This window comes from Lissotriton helveticus, chromosome 6 (genome assembly GCF_964261635.1).
Source record: "Lissotriton helveticus chromosome 6, aLisHel1.1, whole genome shotgun sequence".
NCBI classification, from domain to species: Eukaryota; Metazoa; Chordata; class Amphibia; order Caudata; family Salamandridae; genus Lissotriton; species Lissotriton helveticus.
The window spans coordinates 771,978,315-771,991,420 of record NC_136067.1 but is presented as its reverse complement, the minus strand read 5'-3'; the positions used below and the strand labels follow the sequence as shown (position 1 = coordinate 771,991,420).

The following is a 13,106-nucleotide window of genomic DNA, read 5'->3' as shown; positions in this document are numbered from 1 at the left end:
GGAGTGGGCAGGCCGGGAGTGGGCAGGCCGGGAGTGGGCAGGCCGGGAGTGGGCAGGCCGGGAGTGGGCAGGCCGGGAGAGGGCAGGCCGCGAGAGGGCAGGCCGCGAGAGGGCAGGCCGCGAGAGGGCAGGCCGCGAGAGGGCAGGCCGCGAGAGGGCAGGCCGCGAGAGGGCAGGCCGCGAGAGGGCAGGCCGCGAGAGGGCAGGCCGCGAGAGGGCAGGCCGCGAGAGGGCAGGCCGCGAGAGGGCAGGCCGCGAGAGGGCAGGCCGCGAGAGGGCAGGCTGCGAGAGGACAGGCTGGGAGAGGGCAGGCTGGGAGAGGGCAGGCTGCGAGAGGGCAGGCTGGGAAGCAGAGAGGGTCTTACCTGAGAAGTCTGCCAGCGCGGAGCTCTCCGGGGCGCAGAGCAGCAGCAGGGCCCAGCAGAGCAGGGCGGGGTGCAGGCGGCAGGGGCTCGCAGAGGTGTCTCCTGGGGCAGCCGCCCAGGTCCACCATGGTGCGGCTCCGAGCCCCAAGCCTCTGGTGGTGGTGCTAGTGCTGCTGCTGGACACGACTTTTACGTAGCTGCTGCTTTGTGTTAAGAGTAATTGTAATAATCTTGTAACTTAATTACGTAATTTGTAAACCCATAAATAGTTTACCCTTGACAAACGAGCAGAGTGGGCGATGCAAGTAAAATGTTAAAAGAGTCGGTGGCCGAGCAAACACTGAGAAGGGAGATGGCAGAAGGGAAAAGAAGTTTGTTAGTCACTTCCCGCAATATTAGCTGACCATGGACGGCACAAGAGGCCTCTGGGGACAGGGGGCTGCTGGGGGTCCTTGTTTTGCTGGCGCAGGACGGTGGGGTCAGGCATGGGCTGGTGGGGGGTGCCTGCTGGGCGACCTAAGGGCGGGTGGGGAGGGAGGAATGCGAGGAAATGCAAGGCCTTGTGGCCTGAGTTGCGGTGCTGTCTGAGGGCAAGAGGTCTCGTGCCACCCTCGGGCAAGGGGGCATCGCATAGATGACAATGGAGTGGATCCACTCCCGGACTTGACCCGATGCGGGAGGGGGGGCTCGTAATTAAGGGGTAACAAAGGTTTCGGAAAGTGAAGGGACGAGGCGGTGTCTTGCGGGACAGTGGCGCGCGGCAGGATGGTGCGGGGGCGCCGCGGAGCTCAGCACAACATCAATAGGAGCAGAGGGGAGGGGGCGATGACAAGGAGATCAGGCGCGAAGCAGGGGATAGGCAGGCACAGGTCATGGCCTGGAAGGACAGGGGAGGGGTGGTCTTTTATGGGGCGGGCAGGTTGGGTTGCGATGGGGATGGGCATGCGAGAGATTCATGCGGATGCATTGGGTGCTGTTTATACAAGTTGGTAACAGCATTAGAAGAAGAGAGTGATGTCAACGCGTAACTATGACTCATTCACTGCCGATTAAGGTGCAGGAACGCCAGGTAGAAAAGACACTTCACTGGTTTCTAAATATTTATTTGTTTATTATTTGTTTATGCATTTTTGTGTAGCGCGGACTTTGCCCAGGGGCGTCGGAGCGCTTCACAGTGGGAACAGAGGTGATGCATGATGAGAGCAGATTGCAGAGGCAGACGTGGCGTTACATGGGGTAGAGGTAACGGTTGTGAGCAAGCATAATGCATGGGGTGGTAGAGAGTGCACAGGAGGAAGGGGTGACGGGCGTGCAGGTTACAAGAGAAGACGGGCCCACGCGCTCTCAGCGCTTCCTGCCGCCTCCGCTGCACAATCAAATATCCCCAAAGCGCTCCTGGCAGAACAGTATGTTAGCCCCTTTCTTGCGCTGGGATCGGGCAAACTCTCTTACCCTGGTCGTCCGCTGCTCCGTCCTCTTCGATCCGAAGGACGCCCTCTTCTTCTGATGGCAGGGCTTCTCCGGTCCCGACGTAGGCGCTCGACCAATCATAGCGCGGCCCCTTCGCCGAGACCCTGATGTCGTCAGCTCCGTGGTCGATCGGCCAATCACTGTGCGGCTCCCTTGGCGAGCTCCCGGTGACGCGGTGATGCTGGAAAAGCGCTCGGCCAATCCCGGATCGCTGATGACGATCTTGAAGACGAACACCACGCCAACCCCATCTCCACACCCGAGTAGAGCAACAGACCACCCCCACCTTTTCGCCGAGTACACGAACCCGCCCGGGGAGCGGCGCAGCGAAGACTGATCCACCTCCATTAATTCAGCAACCACTGCCTTTTACCACCCCTCCCCACCCTGCGCAAACACTGCATAGTGGGCGCTGCGCTCCCCGGGCCAGGGGGCAGTGACTGGGGCCGTGAAGGGAGCCATTCACTCGGGAGGGTAACGGCCAGGTGGTGTCTATGGGGAACAAGCACCACGAGCACACAGACATCGGGGAGGGGGTGGGTGGGAGCGGCGCACGGACAGGTGGGGGGGGCGGGAACGGCGCAGCACATTTATAAACAAAATGCTCCTTACCTGATTGCCTCGTGGGAACTCGAATCTTGCAGCCAACTGCAACAACAAACACTTGTAAAATGAAGAAAACAGGCTGACTCAAAAAAAAAAAATAACACACACCCACCGCCGCAATGACGATCCGAAGTGGGTGGAGAGCGAAAAAATCGCGGGAACGCCCCCGAATCTGGTCCGGCCTTGACGGACAGATCCGGCTCCCAATGGCTAGCCTCCATTTATGGAGCTAGCCAATTGGAGCCGGGGGACGTTCCTGAAGCACATATAGTAAACAATAGATTTCTCTGGGGGCAGAGCTAAAGCTCCGTGCCCCAGGCGAAACCTAAAAAGGGGACTTCGCTGAAGCAGCGGAGAAAGACCAAGTATTAGGTGTGGGAAGACGAACATCACAAGCGGAGGTCCGTAACCAAACGATCAGTATAAGAACTAAAATAACAGATGGACTGGCGGCGCATACAGCATAACAAGTGGGTAGGCCACTTAGACAATGTGTTTAGAGGAGAAAGGCCCCTAAAATGGCTGCAAGGTATAACTAACAGCAAGAAACCCATAGTATACCACCACTATGGAGGAGAAGGAACCCTACCTCCGCCAGAAGGGAGAGAAACAATAGCAAATGTCACAAGCAAAAAGAAATCCCCAGTTTCCAAGGGACCACCTGTGTCTAGTCAACAACTCCTGTAACATCAAGAGTGAGGATCCAGGTGCCACCCGAAAGCAGTATGTTCCCACTCATGAGGCCAAGGGATAAAGAACCTCCAAGGAGTTGGAAGCTTATCCTCGCTCGTGAGAAGTGAAGGAAACTCTCCAGAGAATCCGAAAGGAGTACCCAGCCTCCACACGAACAAACCCCAAGAGAGGGAGGTCAAAGAACACATGTCCAAAAAGAACACAAGTTCCGTAACTAATGTTGGAGTGGTATAGGAAGTGTCATGGAAATATTTCCAACAAAGCACTAAAACATGCAGTGGCATAGAAGAGAAGAATCAGCAGAGTAGACCACTCATGCCAAGAAACAGACTAGCTGCATTCACAGGGAACCTTGAGAGAAAGAGAAATGTCCAGAGGCCTTCGTACCCGTGCAGAACAGGAACTAGCGCAAGGAGGCGCGAAGCCAGACAGTTTTAAACATCGCCTAGGGCAGAAGCTGACAATGTACCCTAGATCAAGAGGTTTGCCCCCGTCCCTCGCGTCTGCCAGGAAGGAAGGGCACTATATAAAGTGCAAGCAAAAGACCCCTAGCTAGGGAGGAGAGTGAAATCAACTAAACAGAGGAGGTGGTTGGGGGCGGGAGGGGGGAGCAAGGAGACAGTTCAGGTAGCAATCAAAAAAACCTGCAGGAAAAAGGAGCACCACATAGGTAAAAGAAAACCTAATGGCACTGTTCCAAAACAGTTCATACGTAAAAGGAAACCCAGGTGACCATACCCGATACAAGATCAGTACAGGGGAAAAGAGAGAAATGGATGGTATAGCAGGCAGGGCTTAAGAATTCGCTCCATCCAGACAATTCCGAAAACGGTGTAAAGAGAAGTGCTTGAGCACCAAAAACATATTGGCCATCAAAAGGCATGTCCAACAGCCTCAGAAAAAAGGAGCGATGCGTAGCCAGGAAGAGTACAGAAAAAAGTCAAGGCCCGTCTGGAACAATCTTTGGTATCCATGCCTCAGTTAATTATGCAATTTACCTGCTTGACGGCCATCCTGGAGCAGCTGAGTAAGAATATCCTGGGTGTCATCAGGGACGGAGGGGAGAAGACGCGAGACCGAATCCCAGAACACATGAGAAAAACAGCCTAGAACACAAGCATTATTAAGGGACCGCAAAGTGAAACTGTTGGCAGAAAATATATTTTTGACCAAGAGCATGTAGACTTTTAGATTCCCTGTCTGGAGGGACATCAGGAAGGGAGCTGATGTAGGGGGAGGCTGTAGCCGCCTGAACCACAAAACTGCATGGAGTAGGCAGCCGGAAGAGGCAGATCAGGTCTCCAAGGGCAGGATGGTGCCTAGGAGCTATAAACAGGGCCACAGTGGCACTAGAAACTGGTTCAACCCAAGAGCCCATTAGAATATCAAAGAGGGCTTCACTAAAGGGGAACACAGGCTCAGCCCCCAACTGGCCCTGATGAAGCACCATAATTAGGTGATCAATGACCCCTTCTAAAGAATGGAGTTGCAGCTCCAGAACCACAGCATCCCTCCGCAGATTCTCAAAAAAGCAGAGCTAGCCTCAGTAGCGAGGCCAGGAGGATAAAACAAGCCAGTGGATGGAGAAGAGTCAAGGGCGTTATTCTCACCAAGGTCAGACATGCATTGAAAGTCCGGAGGAGGCTGAGCAGTGTAACTTATGTCACCACAGACATCACCACAATACTGGACTCCTGAGGGAAAAATAACAGGGGGCTCCTCTGAAGGTGGAGGAAGAGGCGACATATCGGGGTCGGGGAGGAGAGCCAACGTAGCAGCAATCAGCCCTGGCGGATCCAACACTGGCATCACAGGTGTGAACCCAAAGGGCTGTGCAACTGAGCAGACACAGATTTGATCATGGATCCAGAGTGCCTCACCGAGGGAGGTCCCACCAGCATGGAGTCAGTCAAGTCTCTTCCGGCCTCCTAGGTGCAGAGATGCGCACCAGAGGAAAGGAGGAGAACCAAAAATAGGATGAGGGGAGAGGCATTATTCAATAATCTGTTCCAGAGTCGCCTTGGCCCGGGGAATACCGGAAGGAGTGGGGCAGACTCCACAACTGGAGGAATTGGAGACGTGTCAGACACCGCCCAAATGCAGTAAAGTATGGAAAGACCGCTCCAAGCTGTTCTCAGAGGGAGAAGATGACCGCGATTGACAAGGATCTTCTGACCACTGCGCCGCTAAAAGTTTCATGCGGAGCTCCTGCAAGGTCAACGACCAAAGCTGAAGACATGAGTCGCAACCTTTAGAGTCAAGGTACATGCTCAGACACCAAATGCAAATATAATGCGGGTGCGTGGTGACATTGTAGTTCACAGGACACTGAAAACATCCAGAAAAGGGCACACTGTGTTGTCAGCAATTGTCGAGATAAGCCAAAATGGCAAGTGGTACCGCTCTCCGGATCAATATGGAAGCGAAGAAAGGAAGAAACTGACGTCAGCGCATCAGGGAGGGGCTTATATAGACTGTTGACATCACTTCCTATGGACGACAATGTTACGGAGTTGTTCGACGCCCCCTACCAACATGCAGAGGTATTGCTGTGAAAAGTTTTCCTGATCCAGTCTGGCACCTGCAATAATTTAAAGGTATGGAATCCACAGCTGGATGTCTCTATCAGATACAGATTTTTACAAGCAGTAAAGTAACGTTTCCTACCTTCGGTAACACCTTTTCTGGTATTGACTATCTAACCACAGATTCCTTACTTTTGAATATTCCCCAGGCGTCAGACTGGATCTGGACAATCTTGACTTCAGCATGCTGGTAGGTAGCGCAGATGGCTCAGCCCAACATCATCCACGCCAGATATGACGTGCGCTGTGCCGATATAGGCGCTACTACAGCACGCGGATATCAGTTTCTTTCATGATATATTCAGTGTCCACAGATGCGGAGCCACATCAAAATGGTTGTGTGATGTGACCGTGTGCAGAATCTAGGGAGGTCCTTCTAGAGCAAATAGCCAAATTCGCACATTGGGGAGGTAGGGAAGATCGGTAAGACGTTACATACCTCCGGTAATGCTTTATCTGGTAGATTATCTAGCCGCAGATTCTGTACCTTTAAAATTTTCCCCCAGAAAATTTTCCCCCAGGCGGCACACTGGATCTGGAACTTTTTGGGGGAGCAATACCCCTACCTGCCTGTAAATGTTGTCATTTAGCTCCAAGTGGAGTCGTCATCCACGCTGTAAGTGACATACGCACCGCCTATAGGCGCCACCCCGGCGTATTGACAGTTTTTTTTTTTTCAACTCTCTTGCCGGATGTGGGGCGCCATGAAGAACACTAACCATTGGTGTGGAAAACTCGGACACTGAAAGGAAAACAGCCTTGACCTTAGAAATCTGTTCACAGAGCGGGGAGGATGGGTGGGACATCTAGCAGGCTCTATGAACGCCAGGGTGGACAAGTTCTGCCGAAGATGCCAAGCGGATCACGAATGGCGTCTCTACCCGGAGGTGTTGCAAGGTCTCTCAGCAGTAGGGAGAGCCGTGGTTAGATCTGTTCACCACCACCAAGAACGCAGAATGACGGACTTCTGCACACCCCGCCCTGCTAGTTGCAGTACTATATGTGGTAGAGTTATCCATGAATACCTGAACCAGCCTCCTTTGGTGGATGGCAGGAAGCCTATCACTGTGAAGCGGATGGCCTCAGGTTAATGTTGAGTCAGATCTCCGCCAGAGACAAAACTCATCCGATCTCGGCCTCTCCCAGATGGCCACTCCATCCCAGAAGCATTATATCGGTCACTACTGTAAAATCTAAGAGGGAAAATTAGAGGGGCCTGCCGCCGACCAAATCACGATTCAACAGCCACCACTGCAGATCTCTTGCGGCCTCCTCCAAAAACTAGAGCGTATCGGAGAGAGTCCCTTTGAAGCTGTATCCACTGAGACTTCAGATCTCACTGCAGAGCCGCATATGTCATTTGGCATCCTTCACCAGCAGGATGCAGGGGGCCATTAAACCCGGAAGCTTCAAGATTCAGTTTCAGCAAATTCCAGGACTGTGCCTGAAAAATCAGGATAAAAGCTTGAATGTCCTGGACTCTCCTTGCTGGAGAGTATGTGCAAAACAAACTGTGCCCAGATGAAAGAGAGCGTTTGTGAAGAAGTCAGGTTTGACTTCAGCACGTTGATAGTGAACCCCAACGAATGTAGAAGGTTCGGCATAGTCTGGAAGTGGGTAACGATTGCCTGTGTTGAGGCCGCCTTCAGTAGCTAGTCATCGAGGTAGGGAAAGACTGCGACCCAGACCTCTGAAGATGAGCAGCAACGACCCCCATTACTTTCTTGAACATCCATGGGGCACTGGTGAGGCCAAGGGGGAGCTCAGTGAACTGGAAATGTTCCTGACTCACCGTGAATGGCAGGCAACATCAGTGGGCTTGCAAGAAGGAGATAAGAAAGTAAACTTCCTGCAGGCCAAACGTACAATCCAGTTTCACAGGTCTAGGGCGACGGACCCTGGGCACTGAAGAGCATCTTGAAACGGTCCTTTCTTAGGATGATCTTAAGACGGTGCAGGTCTAAAACAACCTGGAGGTCTCCATCCTTCTTGGGCCCCAGACAGTAGCAGGAAAAACCATCACATCCTACTTCTGGGGAAGGCACACTCTGGTTAGCCCAGTTGGCCAAAGGGTTTACACTTCGTGTCGCAAAACGAAAAGAAGGAACAACATTGACAAACTGAATTTTGGGGAAGGTTGGCACGTCAATCTACTGTTCTATTCCTCAGATACAAGACCCTTTCCATGGTGCGTCTAACACGTTTAGGAGGGGAAAAAAAGCAATAAAACCGCATACAATTCAAGATATTAACACATAAGTTAAAATGATGAGTGATATCTACTGTAACAAACATTCCTATCCTTAGAGAGAAGAGAATGTACTTCCTATGTCCTGTCATGTATTCTTTTACAAGTGAATCACCCGGATACATTCAAGATGTGAAAATACCTTTATGAAGTTCAGTAGATAGTTTAAAGGCACTTGCTCTGCTCATTTTTTTGCCACTAGTGGAGTTCAGTAACATCTTCTCAATATAGGTCTGCTTTTCGCGGTTGAGAAACAATATTGATCTGATAGGAAAAAAACATATTTAGAACTAGTAACATACAGGTGTATAATCAAAAGAATTTACAACCATAAGTAATCCCATGTGTCCCTGAGAGCCAAAATTAAATGCATCAAGGGCAAAGATAGCAGGAAAAGGTTGATTGGCACTCCTTCAAAAATATATTTCAGAGGCTTAATAAAACGAGCAATGATTCCAAATAATCTCCATGACTGATAATTATGATGGAGATACAGAAATCTTACATTTTCTCTTAAATATAGCCAAGACAGCTTGAGAACAAGTGTATAAGCTCGCACGTAAAAAACACTGGTAATGAAAAGGCTCAAAGTAATTGTGCTGCTCATTGCAAAAGCTCAGTTACATTTTGATAGGGAATTCTTACAAAACAGTAGGGTGATGAGAAAATATTTAAACGGGGCAATCTCAGACTTAAGGAATGCTAATACTATTAAGTTTTCCAAACTTCAATGTGCAGGCATGAAGAATTAGAAAAGCGCAAGGCATGCTTCAAAGTTTATATAGGTCTCACAACAAGACAAATAGTTTGCATGCAAGTGCACCTTATAAATAGAACATCGGCATTTAAATTATAAAAATCATTCTCCAGACAAGTATGGGGCATTTTATAGAGCAATCTTTAGTTTAGTTTTCAAATCCTGTCATAACTCCAAACGTGTTCAACAACCACCAGGATTGATTAACTCCTTAGAACTTTATTCACATGAAGATCTATTACATTGCAGAAGGCACCACAATTTTATGAACATATGTATCGGCTATTTGGTGGAACATCTCTCATTTCTCTTAAGATTTTAAGGTAACAACTTCAGTTTTCCTTCAAAATTTTCTTTGCAGCTTACCTGTTGGCCAACGATGTCAGAAGCTTAAGACGCTGAGCTACCTCTACATCAAAGTTTGTTGAATTTCTCATTATATCCAAACGCTGCATGTTCCACCGGAGATCCAATGGAATGCCATAGACATCTGCAAAACAAAGTACAGTACACTGAGAAACTGTCAATGACTCACTGTAGGAAGCTGGGTTTTAATGCAGTAGTGCCAATGTAATGGCACACCGTGTAAAAACGGCAAATGACCCTTATTGGTTTACGGGGCTTAAATTAATAATCCCAAGTGCTGTATTTGTGGTAGTGTGGTCAAGAAGCTTAGGCTTATCAGAGGGTAGTGTTAAACATGTGTTGTACACACACAGTCAATAAATGTGAAACACTCAAGAAGAAATTCAAAAGCAATTTAGAAAAATAACAGATTTTTACCTAATTTTAGAAACCAAATCACCTGAATCAGGTAAGTACATATGGAGTTAGACTTAAGCAGTATTAGAAAAATACAGTCAATTTAACGGTTTTGAGCCGTGAGCCTCAAACGCTGTAATGTTATCATATAGGAGAAAGATTCTCTACATCGAAATACTTGCAAACGGTTTACAGGGTTCTTCTCCTGAACTTAAGGTGCTTAGGGGCCAAGATGCAAGAAAACTCCAGCAGTTCGGTTTTACCTACCATGGTAAGTTTGGGTGCAGAGGTGCTAGTCGCGTTAGTGCTCGAAACTACCATGCAGTAATGTCAATAGAGGAGTACCTGCAAAAAGAAAGGCTGCAAGTGGGGACTGGAGGACCAATCTGTTAGAACCACAAGGGGAGTTCGGCTCTTGAGGATCTATGAAGCACGTAGACAGTCCATTTACGTGGACCCGGGCTTGGGTGCAGAGGTGTTTTGTCCAGTGGGTCGCTAGAATCAAAGGCTTTCACTTGGTTTCAGTGACCTGGAAAGAGAGAGCAAACAAGACTGCAGGGCTACTCTTGGAGATCCTGACATCCCTAGTCAGCAGGTCGGTGTTGGTGTCAGTGGTGTCCAGGGTGGCCACACAACAAGCTTTGGAGCTTGCCAGGGCTCCGCTACCCAGAGGAATCTTGCAGGGAGGCTCGGGGAATGCTCAGCATCTCAAGACTTGGTGAAACAATAGGCCTGACCTTCTGCACTTTCAATGACCTCCTCCTAGCGAGTTGCTCCCACGGTGGACCCGATTGTCAGTAAAATAGTGAAAAGGGTATATGTGGTCCGTGCCTGCAGATGCAGGGAGATGGCTCCTCCACCTCAAGGGAGGTACTGCTTGGTTGGCAAAGTACTGGACGGTCCTTCAAGAGTTTGGGGAGGCTATTCAACGGCAACGGTACACCCGCCGGCGGAGACCCGACCTGAGTCCCTACCCCACCTGTGGGGCCTGAAAGCGCACCAGGAAGGGGGGCAAAGACAGAAAAAACTACAGGGCCCTGCAGTAGTCCTCCATCTGAGGCAGAGTCGCCCCAGCACCCGGAAATGGGGGGTACGCGGGGTCCCACTCCTGAGGGCCTGAGTCCAGCAAAGATCAGGAGCCAACATGATGTCGACACGAAGCAGACGACCTCCGCGACTTCTGTTTGTGCTTACCGGAGGTAGGGGAATGATCGTACCGGGCCCGGGACCTCCCCCGACAGGAACGTCCTTCTGCATGTACTTGCGCTGCGGGGATAGCTCCGGCGGGAAAGGAGACCACATTGCGTGGGGTCCGTACTGGACATCCGGGCGGGCAGTAATTTCATGCGGCATTCCCGGAGGGATTTTGGCTGCAGCTGTCGGCAAGAGTCGCACTCCACGGAGTCATGGTGCTCCCCCAAGCACCACATACAGATTTGGTGTGGCTCCGTCACTGACATCTGTCGGGAACAGGACCGACACAGCTTGAAGCCCGCAAAGGGCATCAACACACTGTTTCTCGACGCCAAAAGGGCGTTGAAAAGGCCTGTAGATAAGCAAAAGGTATTACTTTCCCGAATCCGCGTTAGGACGCGGAAAAGAAGAAAAACTGTCAGCACGACGGGAGGGGCTTATCTGGATCCATTGTCGCCGAGCCGGGCGATGTCGCTTTCCCGGCATGCATAGGTATTGCTGGGGAAAAAGGATTTTCCGGATCCAGTCTGACACCTGGGGAAATATTCTAAGTTAAGGAATCTGCGGCTAGATGTCTCTATCAGAAATAGGGTCCACAATGGCACCCTGCCCTGTTTGTTGCAGTACCACATGGCGGTGGTGTTGTCTGAACACCTGCACCGCTTTCTCTTTGACAAGAGTGTGAGACAGAGGCTCTATATTTACTGGACCAGAATAAGGTACAGTGTGAATAGAGTCCACAAACCCCAGAGGTATAACAGAGGTTAAAGCCAGGTGTGACCTTACTCTCTAAAGTGGTAGCTTGGTCGAGCAGTAAGGCAGTACTAGAGGACAGTGTAAAGCATTTGTTGTACAAACTCAGTCAGCAAAAGGTTTCACACACTCAAAGACTGAACTCCAGGCAAATTGTTTTTATATCAAAGATATAGATGTTTTATTTCTAGAACCAATAGGTATCTAAATATACTGTTCTCTATATGAGAGGTCTCAGATGAGTACTTTGCAGAAGGGCAATAAAATTTGTAAACACAATAGATACAGGGGTTGTCGTAGGCAACACAATTCTCCAGGGGTGACCAGCACGTCGAGAGGTAAGTTGGGATCTTGGAGCACAGGTAGGTACCCCAAAGGGAGGAACAGGGGGCTGTAGGGCGCCGGGTGCAGGGGTGTCTTTGGGTTACCCTCAAGCTGATCGCGGTTGGGGTGGCCCCTAGTTCGGAGTCTGCAGGCGTCGTCTGGTTCATCGAGGAGGGTCTTTGGGCACTGGACTTCGGGTCCTAGTCGCCGGGGTGACGTCCTCGTGGTCTTGGATCACTCGGGCACGGGCTGGGCTCGGCGGGTGCAGAGTGGGCTGGTCCGGAGCTTCCTGGCTGGCACCAGAGGGGTTGTTGCAGCAGAGCCTCTGCTGATGGGGAGTCCCATTCTTTAAGAGGGTCAAGGCAGGCAGGTCCTCTGGGTGTCCCAAGGTTGCTATCCGCAGGAGTCGCCGGGATTTAGGCAGGAGCAGGTTCCAGGATCGACAGGCCGGTAGGGCTGGGGCCAAGTCAGTTGTTATCGACCTGTTAGCAGCTGCGCGGCGGGTCTTCTTCCCCTTGGTCTTCTTTCTTCTTTTCTTATTGGGATCTGAGGAAGGAAGGTTCAGGGAGCCCCTAAATACTGAATTTAGGGGCGTTACAGGTAGGGCAAGGTCAGGGCCCAATAGGTCCCTGTCCTGGGGTGGGTACACCCCCTAGCCTGCTCCTCTCCTGTGAGAGGGGGGCAGTAGCCTAGCTGTGATTGGGCAGGGCTCCCCATCTTCAAGATGGCCGGAGCCCGGGGTCGTGCTTCACCTCGTCTCCCCCACCTGAGGGGTGGGGTTGGCACAGGCTGGCACACACCCCTTCCTGACGTAGCTTTTCCCGCCAATCTTCCCGCCAGAGTGGGGGGCAGGACTGGTGGGTGCCAGCTGCTGGGTACAGCAAAAGGTCTCGGAGAAAATCTAAGAGGCGGCATGCCTTTGAAGCTTCCGCCTGCCCATACTGGGGGAGGAGACCTAGCACCTCGCCCAGGATGTGCATTGTTGCAGGCCCAGGAGAGCGGGGGGTTCTCAACCCAGGGGTCCAGCAACATGTCTGCTGTGTGGCAGCCTCTGCAGCGACTCAGCCCAGACGTGGATGGTAGGTTAGGTTTTCATGGGGCATCTCTAAGATGCCCTCTGGTGCATTTTACATTAAATCCCACACTGGCATCAGTGCGTGTTTAATGTGCTGAGAAGTTTGGTAGCAAACTTGTCAGTCTTCAGTGTAGCCATTATGGTGCTGTGGAGTTCGTAATGACAACCTCCCAGCACCATATACTCTTAATGGCATCACTCCACTTACAGGGCCCAGGAATGGCCCTAGGTACTGTAGGGGCACAGGGATCATGCACCTGTGCTCACACCTCTG

At 51.1% G+C, this 13,106-nt stretch overlaps 1 protein-coding gene across 1 annotated transcript in view; it reads right to left on the bottom strand.

Moving 5' to 3' along the window:
* Positions 1 to 13,106, bottom strand: part of MDN1 (midasin AAA ATPase 1) — a 2,221,312-nt gene that overhangs the window by 981,117 nt on the left and 1,227,089 nt on the right. Inside the window, exons 51-52 of the mRNA XM_078648266.1 lie at positions 9,091 to 9,214; positions 8,110 to 8,231 (exon numbers count right to left, since the gene is read on the bottom strand). Coding sequence (XP_078504392.1) covers positions 8,110 to 8,231; positions 9,091 to 9,214 — 246 coding nt within the window. The remainder of the gene's footprint in view (positions 1 to 8,109; positions 8,232 to 9,090; positions 9,215 to 13,106) is intronic.